The sequence below is a fragment of the Lagopus leucura genome, unplaced genomic scaffold (genome assembly GCF_019238085.1).
Source record: "Lagopus leucura isolate 7727_CA_CO unplaced genomic scaffold, USGS_WTPT01 Super-Scaffold_100037, whole genome shotgun sequence".
In the NCBI taxonomy this organism is placed as follows: Eukaryota; Metazoa; Chordata; class Aves; order Galliformes; family Phasianidae; genus Lagopus; species Lagopus leucura.
In genome coordinates, this window is record NW_024962286.1 from 767,923 (window position 1) to 785,822 (window position 17,900).

General features: G+C 49.3%; 1 protein-coding gene across 6 annotated transcripts in view; it reads left to right on the forward strand.

The window, feature by feature from the left end:
* Positions 1–17,589, forward strand: part of DISP3 (dispatched RND transporter family member 3) — a 37,572-nt gene extending 19,983 nt beyond the window's left edge. For 5 of the 6 annotated variants that reach the window (XM_042883255.1, XM_042883258.1, XM_042883257.1 and 2 more), the window contains 18 exons: positions 684–820; positions 937–1,071; positions 1,296–1,456; positions 1,663–1,802; positions 2,555–2,700; positions 4,111–4,272; positions 4,672–4,833; positions 5,323–5,445; positions 6,062–6,198; positions 6,842–7,023; positions 7,467–7,597; positions 7,705–7,880; positions 8,767–8,893; positions 9,483–9,628; positions 9,962–10,121; positions 10,401–10,514; positions 11,486–11,652; positions 12,350–17,589. In XM_042883255.1, the coding sequence (XP_042739189.1) occupies positions 684–820; positions 937–1,071; positions 1,296–1,456; positions 1,663–1,802; positions 2,555–2,700; positions 4,111–4,272; positions 4,672–4,833; positions 5,323–5,445; positions 6,062–6,198; positions 6,842–7,023; positions 7,467–7,597; positions 7,705–7,880; positions 8,767–8,893; positions 9,483–9,628; positions 9,962–10,121; positions 10,401–10,514; positions 11,486–11,652; positions 12,350–12,712 (2,869 nt within the window). In that variant the 3' untranslated portion in view covers positions 12,713–17,589. The remainder of the gene's footprint in view (positions 1–683; positions 821–936; positions 1,072–1,295; positions 1,457–1,662; positions 1,803–2,554; positions 2,701–4,110; positions 4,273–4,671; positions 4,834–5,322; positions 5,446–6,061; positions 6,199–6,841; positions 7,024–7,466; positions 7,598–7,704; positions 7,881–8,766; positions 8,894–9,482; positions 9,629–9,961; positions 10,122–10,400; positions 10,515–11,485; positions 11,653–12,349) is intronic. The other variant, XM_042883254.1, reaches the window with a different exon arrangement.
* The last annotated feature ends 311 nt before the right edge of the window (positions 17,590–17,900 follow it).

The following is a 17,900-nucleotide window of genomic DNA, read 5'->3' on the forward strand; positions in this document are numbered from 1 at the left end:
CCAGCTCTCTACTGCTCTGAATCTCAATAGTTCCCAGAGTGAAGGGACACTGATCTTCAAAAGCAGAGTGAAATGCTGCCAGCTCTTGTTAGCCCTGAAAGCATCTGCAGTGTTCTCAGCAATGGGCTGGCACTGAGGCTGCAGCCAGTAGAAGCCAAAATGGAATTGGGGCTGAGGCTCAGATTCCCGGTTGTCTCCTATGATGCAGTGCTGTGGTACTCCTGCTTAAATTGTCTTGGATTACTTCCGCTCAGAGTCTGCTTCCAGAAGCAGAGGCTGCTAAATCATATGGTTCCTGATGAGCTCTAACTCTGCCTGCATCCGCTGGTTATTACCTTTGTGCTTAACATAAAAAGCAATGATTAGGATTCTAGATGGAATCAGCTTTGGAAGCTTCAGAAGCTGTTTGCTGACAGCAGGAAGTCTACTAGTGCCACAGACCCACCATACTCCGGAAGAATTCTAAAAATATTGGACCTGCTTTTATTTTTCTCCCTTCTTGTGTGTGAATTTCATCTCCAGCAGCAAGCTAGTCCAACCTGCTCTCACTGCTCCGAGCAGTTTATAGAGCAGTGACATCATTTGGCCCCAGGGGAGATGATGTGCTTTGTTAAATCCCCTCACTCTGCTCCCTTTGCACTCAACTCTGCCTAATCTTCGTCCTTTCCACCTTCCCACCCTAGCAAAGTCCAGGTGCTGTATGGAGGGACAGATTTGTTTGACTATGAAGTGAGGAGGACATTCAACAATGACATGTTGCTGGCCTTCATCAGCAGTAGCTGCATAGCTGTCCTGGTTTACATCCTTACCTCCTGCTCAGGTAGGCTCAGAGCCCAGTGTGCCCCATCAGTACCCCAGCAGGGCAGGTGGGAGGTGACTGTTCTCCCTGGGAGTGGCCATCACTGGTGTTTTTTCCATCTTGATTTCCTCCTGCAGTGTTCCTGTCATTCTTTGGCATCGCCAGTATTGGACTGAGCTGTCTGGTGGCTCTGTTCCTGTACCACGTCGTTTTTGGGATCCAGTACTTGGGCATACTCAATGGTGTGGCTGCCTTTGTCATTGTGGGGATTGGTAAGCATGTTCTTGTTCAGATCTACCTGCGCTGCCTTGCCATAACTTCTGCATGCAGAAGAGAGGAAGGTATTGGAGACAAATGTAGATCAAATTTTCAAGCCTGTTGCCTCCATTATCTGTAAGTGGGGGATCTTCAGATCAGAAGCTCAGGGGAAATGAGGATCTCAGCACGTGTCCCTGTAGCATGAGCAAAGTACCAAACTCTCCTTTCTTTTCCCTAGGGGTTGATGATGTCTTTGTGTTCATCAACACCTACCGCCAAGCCACCCACCTCAAAGACCTGCGGCTGCGCATGATCCACACAATCCAGACAGCAGGGAAGGCCACCTTCTTCACTTCCCTGACCACAGCTGCAGCTTATGCTGCCAACATCTTCTCTCAGGTATGCTGCAGTTGTGGGACTGGGGGCTTTCTATTCCTGTCACAGGCCCTAAAAGAGAAGGAAGCTGCCAGGCTCTGACTCAGCTTCGTACCAAGTTTGCTGACTATGACTAAGATCAGCATGAGCTATTTTCAGGTTCCTCCAGATATCTTTTTGTCTCTCTGCATCTCCCTCCCTGATCCCAATTCTCTGTTCTCTTCATGTAGATCCCAGCTGTGCATGACTTTGGACTCTTCATGTCGCTGATTGTGTCCTGCTGCTGGGTGGCTGTGCTCTTTACCATGCCAGCTGCTCTCGGAATATGGACTCTTTATGTGTCCCCACTAGAGAGCTCCTGCCAAACCAGGTGAGCCCTGAGTTTTGTGAGTGGGAAGTTGTTGGGGAGCACATGATCAAGACAGCATGCAAATCCTTACCCAATCCTGTCATTCTCATTCTCCTTGACTTCCCCATTCGCTGATAGTCTCTATAACATAAAAGAAGTTCAACCCTTAAAGATGAGAACAAAAATTAAAGGATCAGGTCCCTCTTTCATTTCCCTTGGGGTAAGCACACATGCCACTTCAGGGGCAGATTCAGCAACGTCAGTCGTTTCTCTTTCTTGAATCTCATGGAGAATGGACGCATCTGTGTCCTCAGAGCAGAGCCTCATCCCTGAGCTGTGGACGCACAAGCCCAGCACGGCAGGCAGACTAGAGTTGCTCTTGCCTGCGAGCACAAGCAGTGCATGCAGATTCCTGTTTGGAAGTCAGCACGTTTCCCTTCCCTTGCTCTTTAGCAGTGCAGATGACCTGGCCTGATTTAATTCATTAGCAGGGAGATGAACTGCTGAAATTTCCGTCACTCAGCACCCAGCGTGTGTGGCTCAGCTCTGTTTATTCAGCCCTGACTGCTGCTGCTTTGCCATAGCAGCTCAGCCCCTGACCTCTCAGCACTTAGCAATGGAAATAGAACACAGCATTGCCTCTTGTTGCCTTTCCAAGTAATTGGAGCAGGCTGCTGCTGTTTTCCTTCTTGCTGAAGGAGACCAGTGGTAACTGTTTGCAGGGTACCTGACTCAAAGCTCACGCCTTTGCGTCCTTCCCTTTCCCAATCCAGCTGCAGTCAGAAGTGCACCAAGAAGAGTGCTTTGCACCTGGCTGAGGATCTCTTCGTTGCCTCAGAGGGCACCTCCAGAGCAGGCCGAGAGACGCTGCCCTACCTCGATGATGACATCCCACTGCTCAGCGTGGAGGAGGAGCCTGGTACGTGCCTGTTGCGTAGTGCCACCAGGGTGACCACGCTGACCTTTTTGTCCTGGAGCTTTTCTGGATTGTTCCTCAGTTTCCTTACTTTTAAGCAGGAGGTGGTGCTGTCACAGAAGGTTGTAGGGTCTGCATTCTCCTGTGGCTGCAAGCTGCCTTGAGATCTGCAGCAGCTGTGGATGCATGGCTTGCTCACTGCTTTGCTAAACCTCTTGGGTCTAACATGAATTGTATTTTCAGTCTGGAATTACTAATTGCCAAATGGATGTAACCAGGAAACATCTAATCCCTAGCACCAGGACAGCTCACCTTCAAGTACAGGATATTTTCCCCTCTTCCCTACTGCCCAGAGCATTGCATTTGAGAAGCAGGCAAAGAATGCTATTCTCAGGCATCACCTCCTCAGAGCACCTTCTCCCTATGGCAAGGAAAGGGCAATGACTTGCCTGGACAACACAGGCAATCTGAAAAAAAAAAGGCCTAGAAATGCCATATCACTTGTTAGCAGGAGATGTTCCTTCTAGCTCTGATTGAAGATAAAGGTGCTTACGGGATCATGCTCTCTTAAAACTCGTTAGGATCTCTTCCTTTTAAAACCCGTGATGGAAGTGGTGTGGGCAGTGAGCAGCTTTCACACCTAGCAGCAAGCTGGAACTGGAGCCCATCAGTCCCAAGGCAGTGCACAGACCCTCTCCCTGTAGATCTGAACTGTGCTTTGGCTCTGCATGGCAAGAGCTGTCTCCTTAGTATGCCAGGGACACGTGCAATGGTAATGTATGGAAATCACTCCTTCCCTTCTGAGCAGCTGAATGCTTCTCTCCAGGGCCCCTGGGCATCAGGTTACTCATGAAGTAACAGAGCAGCTTGCTGGTGACCAGGCATGGTTTGTGTGTCAGCTGTGCAGCACAGCAGGCAGTCCTTGACCTCCTTACAGCAAATGAGTGTTTGTCACCTGCAGGGAAGGGGCAGTTCCTCAGGCATCCCTGAGCTGGAGTGGAGGGATCGTGCAGGAGCCTGGCTCTGCAGTCAGGCAGAGGTGAGCTGTGTGTAATCAGCTCCAAGATATACTCAGTAGAACAGAGGGACAAACTCTGCTTGAGCTCACAGAGAGAAGCTCACAGTGTCCCTGTAGCCACATGCACAGTGTTAGTGGGATCTGGCAGAGGAAGAGCAGCCTGAAGCATGGCTTTGGAATGAGCTGTGCATTAGTAGTGTAGCTGTCACAAGGCAATGACTTGCCAGACATGTTTCCAGTGACATCCTGGGCGAGTCTCTGCCTGTGTCTCATCCCATCACCTTAGCACTGGGTCATACAGCTCATCACAGAAGGAGATGTTGTGAAAGTGAGCAGGAAGCAATGAGAAACATTCATGATACTGACACGTGCCTTTAATTTCTCTCTCTTTGTAGTCTCCCTGGAAATGGGGGATGTTCCCTTGGTATCTGTGATGCCAGAAAATCTGCAGCTGCCTGTGGAGAAGAGCAACCGAGGTCATCTGATAGCTCATCTCCAGGAGCTTCTGGAGCACTGGGTGCTGTGGTCTGCAGTGAAGAGCAGATGGGTGATTGTGGGTAAGGAGGAAAGGAAATTATTCCATCCTACTGGGTTTTAGAGGGTTTGACAGCATCACAGGCAGTATCTAAGTTGTGATTATTAGTGACAAGAGATTGAGAAAGAAGGCATAATGGATAGTTTCTAACACAGTTGATGAGTGTCACCAGAACAGATAGTCCCTAAGGGAATTGCATGAGGAACTTGGAGACTTCTCCATCCCTCTCCTTTCACTCAGATCTGAAATGGCAGGTCCCCGTGGGGTTATCCAAGCACAGGGCTCAATACAAGAAATCTCAGCTGCTGATGTCAGCAGTGCTGTTCCCTTCTCCTCCTTCCTCCATGTCCCTGCTAACGATATCATAAGAGGAAGATTTGTGCAGGGTCTCCCGTGCACTTATCTGGGCTTTTCTTTGCAGGGCTCTTTCTCCTCGTTTTGCTCCTGTCCATATTCTTTGCCAGCCGCCTCCGCCCAGCTAGCCGTGCTCCAGTCCTGTTCCGGCCAGACACCAACATCCAGGTGCTGCTAGACCTGAAATACAACCTGAGTGCTGAAGGCATCTCCTGCATTACCTGCTCAGGTGAGAGTGCTGATCTCCAGGGTGCAGACTGGGGGAGCTGGAACGTGAAAGAGAGAGCTGTGTTTTTCATGGCTCATTGGATACTGAATGGATCCTGTTGAAGGGAGGTGCATACTCTGAGTAGGACGGTGGTGTTGCCTGTAGGAGTTGAGCATATTGAAAAGCTGCTTTAGCAGTTTTTCTGCTAGAGCAAATAGCATTCAAGTTGAGCAAAACCAACTACTTTTACTCATAAGGGTCTCTGCCAGTGACCAGTCTGAGGTCAGTGGCTCTGTGTTCCCTGGTTTGGATTTGATATTCAATAGCAAAGTATCTGATGTGTTACCTATTCAGCTGAGTAGCATGCACAGTGATCATAGAATCATTAAGGTCGGAAAAGACTACCAAGATAATCTAGTCCAACCATCAATCTATGGCCACCATGCCTACCATGGTAGGTATCTTGCTGTGTCATTCACTGTTTCCTCCCTGAGTAACCTTGTGGGACAGGTTTGTTTCAGGAAAAGCCCCACAGTTTGCAGAACAACTTCCGAACATCCTTGGAGAAAAAGAAGAGAGGCTCTGGATCACCCTGGGGAAGTAAAGGGAGCATAACTGATACAGGGCAGCAAGGTAAGCAGGGCATGGGGACAGATTTTTTGGCCACATTTGTTTTAAAAAAAAAAGAAAAAAAATGATACAACCTCTGAATAACTGATATGGAATAATTTTCTTCTGACACATCCCTGCTGAGCCCTGGCTTGGTGCTGGATGTATAGGGCATCATTACCATGCCCCTTCCCCTCAATACCTACTGTTCTTCAGTACAAGATCTTACAATCCAGGTGGCAGAACAGTCTAGTGACAAATCCCAGTGGTCTGCCTAGTATGAGCACAGGGCTGGGAGCTCAGACCTTTTGCGTCCCTGTCCTATGTCACAGCCTTGTTGGCAGGCCACGAAGGGAGTAAATTCAGTTTGCTTTGCAGGGGATTTTGAGCATAAAAGAGTTATTGGGCCAGGTCCTGAGCTGACATGAATCAATAAGCCATCAGGAATTACTGCAGCTCAGGATATGTTTGTGAAAGCCTTTGAAAGGTGTGCTGTGCTGCTAGAAGGCAGAGGCTGTGCCTGCTGCCCCAGAGGAGACAACAGACCAGAAGAAAACCTCTTCCGCTGCTGCCCATGTCTGTAAGATTTGCTGAATGAGCAGTACCACAAGCCCTCATGCCCTCTCTCTGTTTTCTGCAGATCTGCAGGGGACTGTGTATATCTCCAAGTCCAGAAGCAAAGGAAGGCCAGCCATCTACAGATTCTCTCTCAATGCCAGCATCCCTGCCCCCTGGCAGATGGTGTCACCGGGAGATGGAGAGGTGCCTTCATTCCAGGTGAGTCAGTCCAGGGATGGTGGACCCCTCTATCAAGAGTGCAGCACTCAGGTGAGCACAAGAGCCTCCTGTCACTCCACAGGGCCCTGGGTAGCTCAGGGTGAAGGGGGTTGCAGTAAGGGAGCTAGCACAGAGGGCCTTGCTAGAGGGCCTTGCACTGCCCCAGTATTGGTCTGTTGCAGTTGCAGTGTGATTGTCAGCAATGAGAGCAGGAGTGTGGGTGTCTGTGGGGATCAGATGAGTTCTGGCATCATCAGCTGAGCTCAATTTATAGAAACTGTAATGAGACAGCTGCATTCCCACTGCTTCCTTCTGTCCGTGCACAGACAGCTGGTGAGCAGGCAACACTGCTTGTGCACGTGTTGGGCATGGACACCCCCAGCAGAATTCTCTTGCATTTCTCCCTCATCCTGAACAGAGCAGCCACCATCCAGCTCGGGCACAAAGAATGGGGGTGGCAAGGGGTTCCATCACACACACGATGGGAAGGAGGCAGGCTGGGGACTGGCTGGGTTTGTTCCTACAGTGCTCATTCTGTATGGTTGTGCCAGTGCTCTGGGAGGAGGGGAGTGTGTGATGCTAACATATGACAGGCTGCAACCTTGTGGAGTTAAGTGTCTGTTTTCATTAATCCATTGCTTAGGTGTATAGAGTGCCTTTCGGTAACTTCACCAGGAAGCTGACAGCTTGTGTGTCCACAGTAGGGCTGCTTAAGCAGACGAGCCCCAGGAAGTGGATGATGACTACCTTGTCCTGTGATAGCAAGAGAGGCTGGAAGTTCGACTTCAGTTTCTACGTGGCCGCCAAGGAGCAGCAGCGAACACGGTAACCCTCCAAAGCCCACATGGCCAGGCAGCAAACAGTGCACCTGAATGGTTGAAACACAATGCCTCGTGTCCAGTGCCAGTCCTGCTCTCAGCTGAACGTCCCTGGCCTTAGGCCTCTTTGCTGCACATATGCCCCACTTTGCCAAGTTATTTTGCAGCCTCACAACACCACTAACACTTGTCACAGGCTTGCCAGATGCAGGATTGTCACTGTGGGCCTCGTGTGTCAAAAAGAAGTTGCTGATTTTTGTGTTGACCTTACCCAGCTGAGGCCTTGGGCTGAGCAGGCAGCACACAGAGCACAATGGCTAGGGATCCAAGTCTCGAGCCGTGCAGTTTTTCCCTTCCCTCTGTCCTTGAGAACGTCTGTTTCCATGTAGTGCTGTGGAGATCATCCATACTACCTGTGCCCTACCATAACAAACTCTTTTTCCTGCACAGGAAGCTGTATTTTGCCCAATCACACAAGCCTCCTTACCATGGCCGAGTGTGTGTGGCACCTCCTGGTTGTCTCCTCAGCTCCAGCCCAGATGGACCCACCAAAGGCATCCTTTATGTTCCCAGTGAGAAAGGTGAGCTACTGAGGACCCGTTCAGCCATGCCTTGTTGCTGGTGATGCTTGAGAGTCAGCTGGGTTTTTGCCTTCAGGTGTAACCTTCCTTTCTTCCACATTTGATAGCAGCACCCAAAGCAAGGCTCTCGGCGACTTCTGGGTTTAATCCTTGCATGAACACGGGCTGCGGGAAGCCAGCAGTGCGACCACTGGTGGACACAGGCGCCATGGTGTTCGTCGTCTTTGGCATCCGAGGGGTGAATCGTACCAAGCACTCGGACAACCACGTCATCGCAGACATGGTACACGAATGCTGAACAGCCAGCTGGGACTGATGAGTGAAGGAAGGGTCTCCCTGGATGGTATTTAGTTATTCCCTGCAGCAGTCAGGACAGATGGAGGTGGCTGGCTGTGATGAGCCAGAAGCACGCTCTGTATAGAACATTCCCAAACAATAGGGATGAAGAAGCCCTTTCCTAAAACTGCTTCAGACTTTTCAGAAAATCCCTTTTGGAGTGCAGTACCTAACCTTCTAATTTTAAGTCTAAATCTGGCTTGCCTGAGAATTTTAGAAGCAAACCCATCTTGAGCTCGGTGTGGAAATGTCACTGTAAACTCAAGATCCAGGCAACTGATATTTTTCTATAATTGTTTATTTTGTTATGAGATTGTAACGTGGAAAAAATACAAAGCACTCTAGAGAAAGTTTCCTAAAAGTGATGTTTTCAGAAGCAGTTTATCCCCCACCTCAGGTACTTGGAAATATTCACAGCCTTTCACTAGCAGAATTATGCTTAGCTGTGGCAGTTGCGGATGCATTTCAGCCTTTTGATCTGGGTTCTGTCCTTGTTTCCTCTGGAGGGAACAGCACCACACACAAGCAGTAGAGTGGACAGAAAGCTGGAATTGTTCAGTCTCCTTACTCAGACCACAGTGGTTTGGGGCACGGCCTGGTAGCCGTGTATTCATCAGTTCTTCTGTCACACTGCCTGATATATGTATCTACAATTTTTTAATGTAGTTTCTTTCTGGGTTGTCTGGTGAGGCAAACATGTGAGGTTTGTTTACTGTAGAAGCTATGGTCTGAATAAGCAGATTGCAAGCTCTGTGCCCAAGTTCTGCCTTGTGCCAGTTGCAGTGTGCATGTCTCACGTGTGGTGCTTCTGTTGTTGTGTCTCCTTGTGAAAGGGCAGCGTTATCTACGATGACAGCTTCGACCTCTTCAAAGAGATTGGCAACCTGTGTCGCCTCTGCAAAGCCATCGCCAGCAACACCGAGCTTGTGAAGCCAGGAGGGGCTCAGTGCCTGCCCTCGGGTACGTGGGTCCTCAGGAAGACCCTGGGTCCCTGGGTGGACGCTGCTTCTCACCTTTCAGCCTGAGGATCGTAGCTCCTAAGGGCTTCTAAACCTTCAGTTCCCAGCTTGATGAAGAGAGGCAAGGAAGCAAACATACCAGTCGGTGATAAATGCAGGCAGTGCAGAGAGCAGAGGTGTTTCTCAGCAGGCAGCTCTTTGAGCTGGCTGCAGCACAGCTTTGGCCCAGGTCACAGCTCCCACCTCCACGAGCCACTCACCCTATGCTTGCATTTGTTGTGCCAGTTTCTTCAAGGATGAGAAATACCCAGCAAGTAGGACAGCAGCGGCAGATGCCTGTTCTGCATCTCTGTTAGCAACAGTGCTGCTTGAGTTGTGATCATGTCCTGTTCAGTGCTGACAGCACTGACTGCCCTCTCAAGCTGAGAATTCTGATCCTGAGATCTCTAGTGCTTTTACAAGTCAGAGTTGCAAGGGGAAGCAGCTGCTGACAAATGCAGCCTGCAGCTTCCTTGTTTTTTTCCCCTTTGTTCCCATGTGCTCCCTTTCCCTGTCCTGTCCTCCACTCCTTGCTCTTTCTTTCTCTCCAGGTTATAGCATCTCCTCCTTTCTGCAGATGTTGCACCCTGAGTGCAAGAACATCCCTGAGCCGAACCTGCTGCCTGGACAGCTCTCTCACGGGGCAGTGGGAGTGAAGGATGGGAAGGTGCAGTGGATCTCCATGGCATTTGAATCAGTGAGCATCACCATCTATCCTTGGGACACCTTCTTCTTGTGACTTCTAGGGGCTTAGCTCTGTTCTTTCTGCACTAGCCACTTTCATTTGCAGCCATAAATTAGTGCTTGCTGGTGTTTGTGCCGGGTTGCAGACAGATGCCTGCACTCACATGTTGCTAAGAAGTAGCTGCTTATGCCACCCTTTGCTCCTACCATGAGTTCAGGCAAAGAGCTGGTGGCTTTTTGCCCCTTTAAGTTCTGCCTGCTACTCCAGCTGTTTGTTCTACCTTCACCCTTGCATACACTGCATCAGGGAGCAGGACACAAATGTAACATGTTCATCTTCTTACAGACAACCTACAAAGGGAAATCTTCCTTCCAGACGTATGCTGATTATCTGAAATGGGAGACATTCCTGCAGCAGCAACTCCAGCTCTTCCCAGAGGGTTCTGCTCTCCGTCATGGTTTCCAGACCTGTGAGCACTGGAAGCAGATCTTCATGGAGATTATAGGCAAGTGACTGTCCTGTTTCTCTCCCTAAGGAAGCCAAGCGCAACACCCTTTGCTCCATTTTATGCCGTGTTGTATCTTCAGTCCCTTAGGACTGTGCACAGTCCTAAGATCTTCTTCCACTCCAAGCAGCACATACTGTCGAAATCCCTAAATAGAGTTCAGGGAAGTAGAGAAAGTGGGGAAATTTGCTTTGCTGCTGGGGAGTCCAGGGATGCAGTTCCCCCTCACCCCAGCTGTCACCATCCCAGGCTCCAGTTAACTGGCTGTTTCTCTTATAGGAGTGCAGAGTGCCCTGTATGGTCTCATCCTTTCGCTGGTTATTTGTGTGGCTGCAGTGGCAGTGTTCACCACTCACATCCTCCTCCTGCTGCCAGTGCTGCTCAGCATTTTAGGTAAAATTGCTGACCTTGGTGTGCCAGGCCTTCCCTTTCTCTGAGATTAGTGGGTTGTGCCACTGCTGAGTGATGATTCAAACTGAGTTGTTATTTCTCTCTGTAAATCCTTTTGGTTTCCTGGACTCAGTCCTGCTATGCTCAGGTGAATGGGAGAAACTCTCGACAACTGCATAGGAACCTCATTGGGAAAACAGATTTGTGTATCTAATTCCCTGTGTGCTTTATCTACACAATCCCTTCTATTTGTTTAAATAAGGGGTTTAGCTACACAAATGCCATCCTTGCCTGTTATGTATAATAATGTGATTAAGTCCCACATGCCCTGAATAGCAATTGCACTGCTTCCCAAGGATCAGCACCATGGCTGCTGTTTCCAAGCAGTGGGAGATTTTAAAAGCTGAATATTTGAGTGTTTTTGTTAGTATTTGAAGCAAATTTCTAAATAGCTCCCTCTCCTTGGCTGGTGATTTGACGATATTATGGACTAAGTGTGTTGCTTAACTTCCCGGTTTCAAAATCAAATCTATCATTTTAAAACCACTTACTCTCCCACACATGACTCACAAACAAACAGCACTCGTGCCTTTAAGAAAACCTTGTGCATGTGCTCAGGCTGTGAGTAAACTCCAGCAAGCAAAACATAGGGCCCTCTTCCATCCAGTGCACGTATGCACGCTTGCTTGTGTTGAATTCATTAGTCTGGTTGGTATCAGTCTGTCATTTTGCCTGATGTTTTAGTGAGGTGCTTCGCTATCCCCAGCAGGTCTGAGTGCATTATTGGATGGCGCGAAGGTGAGGGAAGCATTCGCCTTTGTGGGCAGGAGGGAGGACGTAAAGCATTGAGCCTGGCTGGCGTACAGAGCTCAGAGGCATGATCTCAAAATCCCCTGAGACTGAGCTGTAACAGTAAGGCTGAGCAGCACTCCTTGAGTCCCCTAAACTTGCCTAACATGAGCTTCTTCATGCAGGTGTGGTCTGCCTGGTGGTGACCATCATGTACTGGTCTGGCTGGGAAATGGGGGCTGTGGAAGCCATTTCTCTGTCCATCCTCGTTGGCTCTTCTGTCGATTACTGCGTGCACTTGGTGGAGGGCTACCTGCTGGCAGGGGAAAACCTGCCGCTGCACCACGCAGAGGTGAGCTCTTTTCCTCCTAAAGCTTTGCACGCACTCCCCTCGTGCCTTTGGTATCACCCAGCTGTGATGCAGGATGTAAGATGTGCTGGGCAAAATGGAATGCCTCCTGCCATCCTCACAACGTGCCTGGGTAACTTTTCCAGCTGATGTGAGCTGATGTACCTGGAGTTAGTAAAACCCAGCTGAGCATCCAACCTGCATTCTTGTCCCTCTCTCAACGGCCACTGGACACACCTGTGTCCAAAGCAATGCTTTTTCATGCCCCACTAAGGACAGCGAGAGCCTTAGAGTAGCCCTAAACTCATCCTGTAACTTCTGAAAATCAGACTGCCTTGTGACTTGCCCCCTCTGGCCCTGCTAACGTCTTTCCCTCTTCGGGAAGATGGGCATCACAAAAGCTTGGGGATCTCTGTTCCCTGGTACAGCATCTGTTTGCAGTCCACCCACCTGATGTGGCTGAAAGAAGGCACTGGTGGAGGCACAAAATCCAGCACTTAGTCTCTGCTGGATTTTAACCTCATGGCTATTTGCCTGGTGTGCTCAGAGACTGCAGAAACAGCGAGAAGTACACTCACACAGCGTCTGTGTCCCAGACCAGGACTCCGTGAGCTAAGCCACCCTCTCAGAGCATAAAGCATTTCTGCAGTCCTGTGTGCTTTGTCCCTGCTCCCCGTGACACTGCTGTCCCTTCCGCCAGGACCCCACAGCCTGCCGCCAGTGGAGGACGATTGAAGCTATCCGTCACGTGGGCGTAGCAATTGTCTCGAGTGCTGTCACCACCGTGATTGCCACCGTCCCGCTCTTCTTCTGCATCATTGCCCCTTTCGCCAAGTTTGGGAAGATCGTGGCCCTCAACACGGCAGTCTCCATCCTATACACGCTGACTGTGAGCACAGCCCTGCTGAGCATCATGGGGCCCGGCACCTTCACCCGGAGCAGGACTTCCTGCCTCAAGGCTGTGGCAGGGGTGCTTCTCGCTGGCCTGCTGGGTCTATGCATCTGCCTTGCCCTGCTAAAGGGTGGATTTAAGATCCCTCTCCCTAATGGGACAGCCCTGTAGACCTCACACCGAGAGCCACACGATCTGTCCTCTTGCTCCCTTTTCTTTTTTTCTTTCTTTTTTTTTTTAAAGGATATTTTTTGTAAGAAAAAAAAAGAGGAAAAAAAATCCTGTTTTTTCCAGAAGTTTTTCAACTCCAGATGCACTTTATTTTCTAATGGGTTTTGCTCTAAACTTGTATTTATTTCAGAAGTGATGGATGGATGACGGACAGTGAGGGCTGCCCAGGGAATTCCTCAGCCCATGAGTAGGAGGGGAGAAGGTGCTCTTCTCTCAATTTTCTTTCTGCTTTTCTTTTTTTAAATGAACAGAGCTTTCTGGAACCACAAAGGTAAAGAAGTCAGGTAGGCCGTCTGACCCCTTTCAAACTGCTTCCTTTCTGTCCTTGACATGGCCAGGGTCAGCATTGTGACGATGGCTTTAGAGGTGATGTCCTGTCCCATAACAGGGCTGTGCATCAACACCTGAGCCTTGCAAAGGGCAGCGAGGCCTGGGGAATAGCATTGCTTTGCTATGCCCCGTGCTCAGCTGCAAACTCACTGCACAGGATGCATTTCCCAGCTAGCTCTTACTGGGGTGGTTGTGAAATTAAAATGAGAGATTTTGGGGCAGCACCACCTGCTGGGACCTGCTTTCATTGTTAGCGGGGAATGCCAGGACATGTGGCTCTTTCTTTCATAAAGGACGCCGGTCCTCTCACTGGGATCCCTTGTGTCTCTGAACAGTCATCAGAACACTGTTGGTGCCTACAGGGCCCTGTCCTCCTCTCCTTCTTGCCAAGGTAGCAGTGGTGTCCTGTCCCAGCTCCCGCTCTGTTTGTGACTTCACCAATCTACCTCTGCTCTTCATGGCAGAGAGAGAACTGAAGACCTTCAGCTCGGTACAAAGATTTTTGCTCCAGGACCTGGCATCCAGCACTTAGCCTGAGGATAAACTAACCCCTGTAGCAAGGTAGAGCCCATAGCTGGCAGCATGCGTGGATTAACAGTGGGGCATTCTCTGTGGCAGCTCAGAGACCCTGCTGTGCAGACATGAAGGCAGCAGAGCTTCAGCCTGAGGCTGCTGCCTGCTCAAAGCAGATGGTTTATATTAAAGTAAAATGAAATTGCAAACTGGTGCCATTAACAAGTACATTTTAAGCATCACTGATTCCATCATATTCTTAAAATTGAAATAACTAAGTGTGTGCGTTGATATGCAGCACATCTGGTCCTTGGCAGAAGGGGAGGGGTCAGGCCCACTGGGAGATGCATTAAACATTATTTACAGGGATGCCAACAGAAAGAGGTGGCTGGAAAGCAGCCCGACTCCTCATTTGTTTGCAGATACCATGTCCCCGATGGCTTTGCATTCTCTGTCTGGATTGACCCCCTTTTTAAAATGGAAATGCCAGGAAGCTGGTCCCTCGTGCCAGCCACGTTCTGGGGACTGTGCTGCTGAGACAGACCAGCAGCTGCTGCTGCTTGGCTCACTATATCCCTGGTTTAATCCCTGCCAGTCTCTTACATCTTCACATCATGTTGTTCCTCTGAAACAGGATCAAACATTTGTTCCTAAACTAGGTTCCCCAAGGCATCAGCTGGAGAGAAGGGATTGAGGACAGGAGTCTCCTTAGGCTTTGTTGATGCCAGGAGAAATCTAGAGCAATCCATGAGGGTGGTGAAAGCATGAGCAAACAGGACCTGGTTTTCTTCCTCACCATCACCATGGCACAGCTGAGTTACCCTTTTCTGCAGGATTTACTGTTCCTTGACCCCTGTCTCTGCTCTGCCCAGCTCCTACAGGATGAACCCTGATGAATAAATGGTTCTGGGAAGGATTTTCAACCTTCCTAAACCTGTGGTTCTTTGAGAGCTGCTATACAAGGCTCAGCCACACTGATCTGCAAGCCCTGCTTTCCCTGATGTCTCATCTCCAGATTTAATTACTAGTGGTGCCCTGCGCACTTGTAAATGGCAGCAAGCACAGAGGGCAGCGTGCTGATGACATACAGCGATCTACATGGGTGTTGTGGGGCAGAGTGCAGGAGCCCTGGTGCTGCTGCCAAGGATGCTCTGACTGGAAGGCTTGACCCATATTCACCTATTGCTTCAACCTTCTTCGAGTGATTAAAGCTGATGGTTATTTCCAGGTCGCCAGACAAGAGAGGAAGGTGCTGAGTTAAGCCTTGCAGCATGTCCCTTCTGTGAGCACGGAGAAGCACTGAAAGATCTTTAAGGCGAGGCACAGATCTGCTTTAATCCTGCAAAACTTAACGCGCATTCATGCCCCAGGTATCCCACAGTTTTACTCACTATAAAGAGGCTAATATAAGCTCCTCACTTCCAGAGTGATGCTGGGCACGCCATGCTGAGACCAGTCCCTCAGCCATTCTCAGAAAGCAAAGATTAGTTTCAAAGTAGTGGAAAAGCTTTTGTGCCTCCGGGTTCTGATTTATCAGTGTCTGATCTCAGACAAAAATAACAGCATTCTTAGCACCCAACAGGTTCTGTCCCATTTTCTGGAGCAGGAAGGGGGAAGGACTGCTTTCTTATCCTCTCTAGCTAGTCAGAGCAGTAGGGCAGGCTGATATGAGCAGGAACAACACCTTCTCCATGTTTGCCCAAGTGGCTCTGGGAACACGCTAGAAAAGCAATGGCTGGAGTGATTCAGGAAGGAAAAGAAAAGACTAAGGTAAGTATAGCAGATGATTTGCAAAGGCATACTGAGGAGATGGTGTCCCTCCAGCAGGAAGCTGAGGCAGAGTTAGGATTTGGAGCTCACTCCAAGTTATAGTAGAATAGCCAGGAGATGATCCCAGATTATGCTTTCCAGTGCAGGTGCCCACTGGACATTGATAAGCTGAAAATTTAATGGTCACAACACTTGGGTTTTAGATGTAGAAGCACAGAATATCCTGCAGAGTGTTGCAGAGTGAAGGAGAAACAGAAGTGGAGCCCAGCCTTCCCTAGCATACTTGCAACACTGTCTTGGTGGAGACAGTAAATCAGTGGCAGATGCATACATCCATCTCCCTGGCATTAGAAAATATTCATAAAATTATAGGGGTAAGAAAATGGATGGGTTTATCTGAGCAAGCATGAAGGTGGGGCTGACAGCCCTGCTGGGAATCAGTGCTCTGAGGCAGATGCTTGTAGCAATAAAAAGCAAAGGCTCACCTGTCTAGCGCTGTTCAGGAGCAGATGCTTGCCCTAAATTAATTCCTCCCAAATCTCTACCCATCTTCTTTCTCTGATGCCCAGAGCATCTCTTGGGCCCTGTCACCTTGCTGTGCAAGGTTCCGCCTTCTCAGTGGTACCTCCTTTGCCTAAGATGCTCACAGATGCTGAACTAAGGCATGCTGGAGACTTTCTCAGAATTTCTCAGGCAGGGGAAGCTAAGGTGCTAAAATTCTTCATATAAAGCTGCCAGTTTCAGTGTTCTTAAATAGTTGAACACATTGTCATGGAAATATTTCATCCTGGCTTTACTTGTGAGAGAACGCACTGTTTTTCCATTTCAAAACAATCTTACTGCTGCAGTTAAAAAGAAACATACACGGGTTCTCAGTTACAGCACACTGCAATTAATATTTGTTATCTGCCCATCCTCTTTTTTTTTTTTTTTTTTTGGTAAGTTCTGTTTTGAAGGATACCTTCTGAGAAGTTAACATTTCAGGATGGAAACTGTAATCTCCTAGAGCTGATCATCTGATCATCTAGAGCTGATCCTGTCCTGACAAGAAGCCCTCAGTAGTTACAGGAGGGCATTGATTCCTGTTTGCCAAAGCAGAGATATGTACAGAGCTGCTGCCTTTAGAATTGCTGCTGCGTGAGTTCAAGGTTCCCCACAGACAATGGTGAGAATAGGACTCACAACAGCTTTGGAGCAAAGAGGAACAGAGCTGATGTGCTTTGCAAAGATCAGTGTCAGAAATAGACCCAGGTCTCCTCACTCCATTTCTTTGCTTTTGTTGCAGTGGTTCTTGAGGCGCTGGGTTCATGCAGGGCCTGTACAGGCAATGGAGTCATCAGGGCTGGCCACCAATCTTGGTGGTTTCAAAGGCTGCAAATACTGGAAAGGGATCAGTGACTGTGCTGGGCTGTGATCTCTGTCCCAAGCAAAGCCAGCCTGGAAATTATCCCCAAGGAGAAGGATATATGGCGTGCTTACAGAGCTGTTTGCACACTGTGTTGGCAATCTGGCTGCAGGGGTCTCCTGAGACCCCCTGAGACCCCTGACTTTGTCACCACTGGAACAAACTGGGATGTTGCTTTTATGTCACAGCACCTCATTTTGGCGTGTGCTGCACTGAATTTTCTTACCAGAGCGGCTTGCCCTCTTGGAAAATTATGAAAGGCCACGTAAATGTGTGCACACTGTCCGGCAGGAAAACTGTGCTGATTGATTTGCAGCCAGGCAGGGCAAGTCTCTTAGTAATTAGCAAAATCACTCCTCACCCGGATAGCATGCAAGTCACAGTTCACAGGTTATCCTGTTTCAAAGCCCTTTACTAACTCCTCTTCCTCAGCTTCACACCCAGGTCCTGGAATTGGAAACTCTCACAGAACCCATTCATCAGAATGGAGGTGTGGGATGCGTCCTCCCCTTGGGGGCAGCAGGGGGGGTGATAGGAGGACTGGAGGCAGAGCAGCAGGCAGGAAGGTTTGCAGGGAAGAGAGCAAAGAAGAGGGATGATGTGGGAGAGGGGGCAGGAGCACCTCAAAGTGCTGCCGCTTCGCCACGTGCCTGCAGACCTTCGCATCGGTTCTCAGAGTGATGTAGCACAATTCGCAATGTAACGTCCGCGTGTTACTTTTTGTAAGTCGTCTCCTACTCTCCCTATTTTCAATGTTCCTTGATTTTTGGAGACTTGTAAATAAAAGATTTTGACACTGGCTTGTTTGGCTCCCTCACACCACACCACGTTACAGGTAGGGCAAGGCGATGCTCCAGCTTCACACAGGGCTGGAGGAGGACTGGCTCAGGTGAGGGCTTCATCCATGTTTTCTGGGGCTCTTTTACTCCTCTGTTCCACACAGTGCTGCTGCCAGCACATGGAGATTGTTCCCCCGCGAGAATGGGATTCAGCAGCTCCTGTAGCACTGCAGTTCCCCAATGCCCGGCATGGACTGTGAGGGTGTCCTATGGGGATGGTCAGTGTGGAGGAGGCTCAGCAGAGACCTCAACACTTCAACTCCAGAAAGGA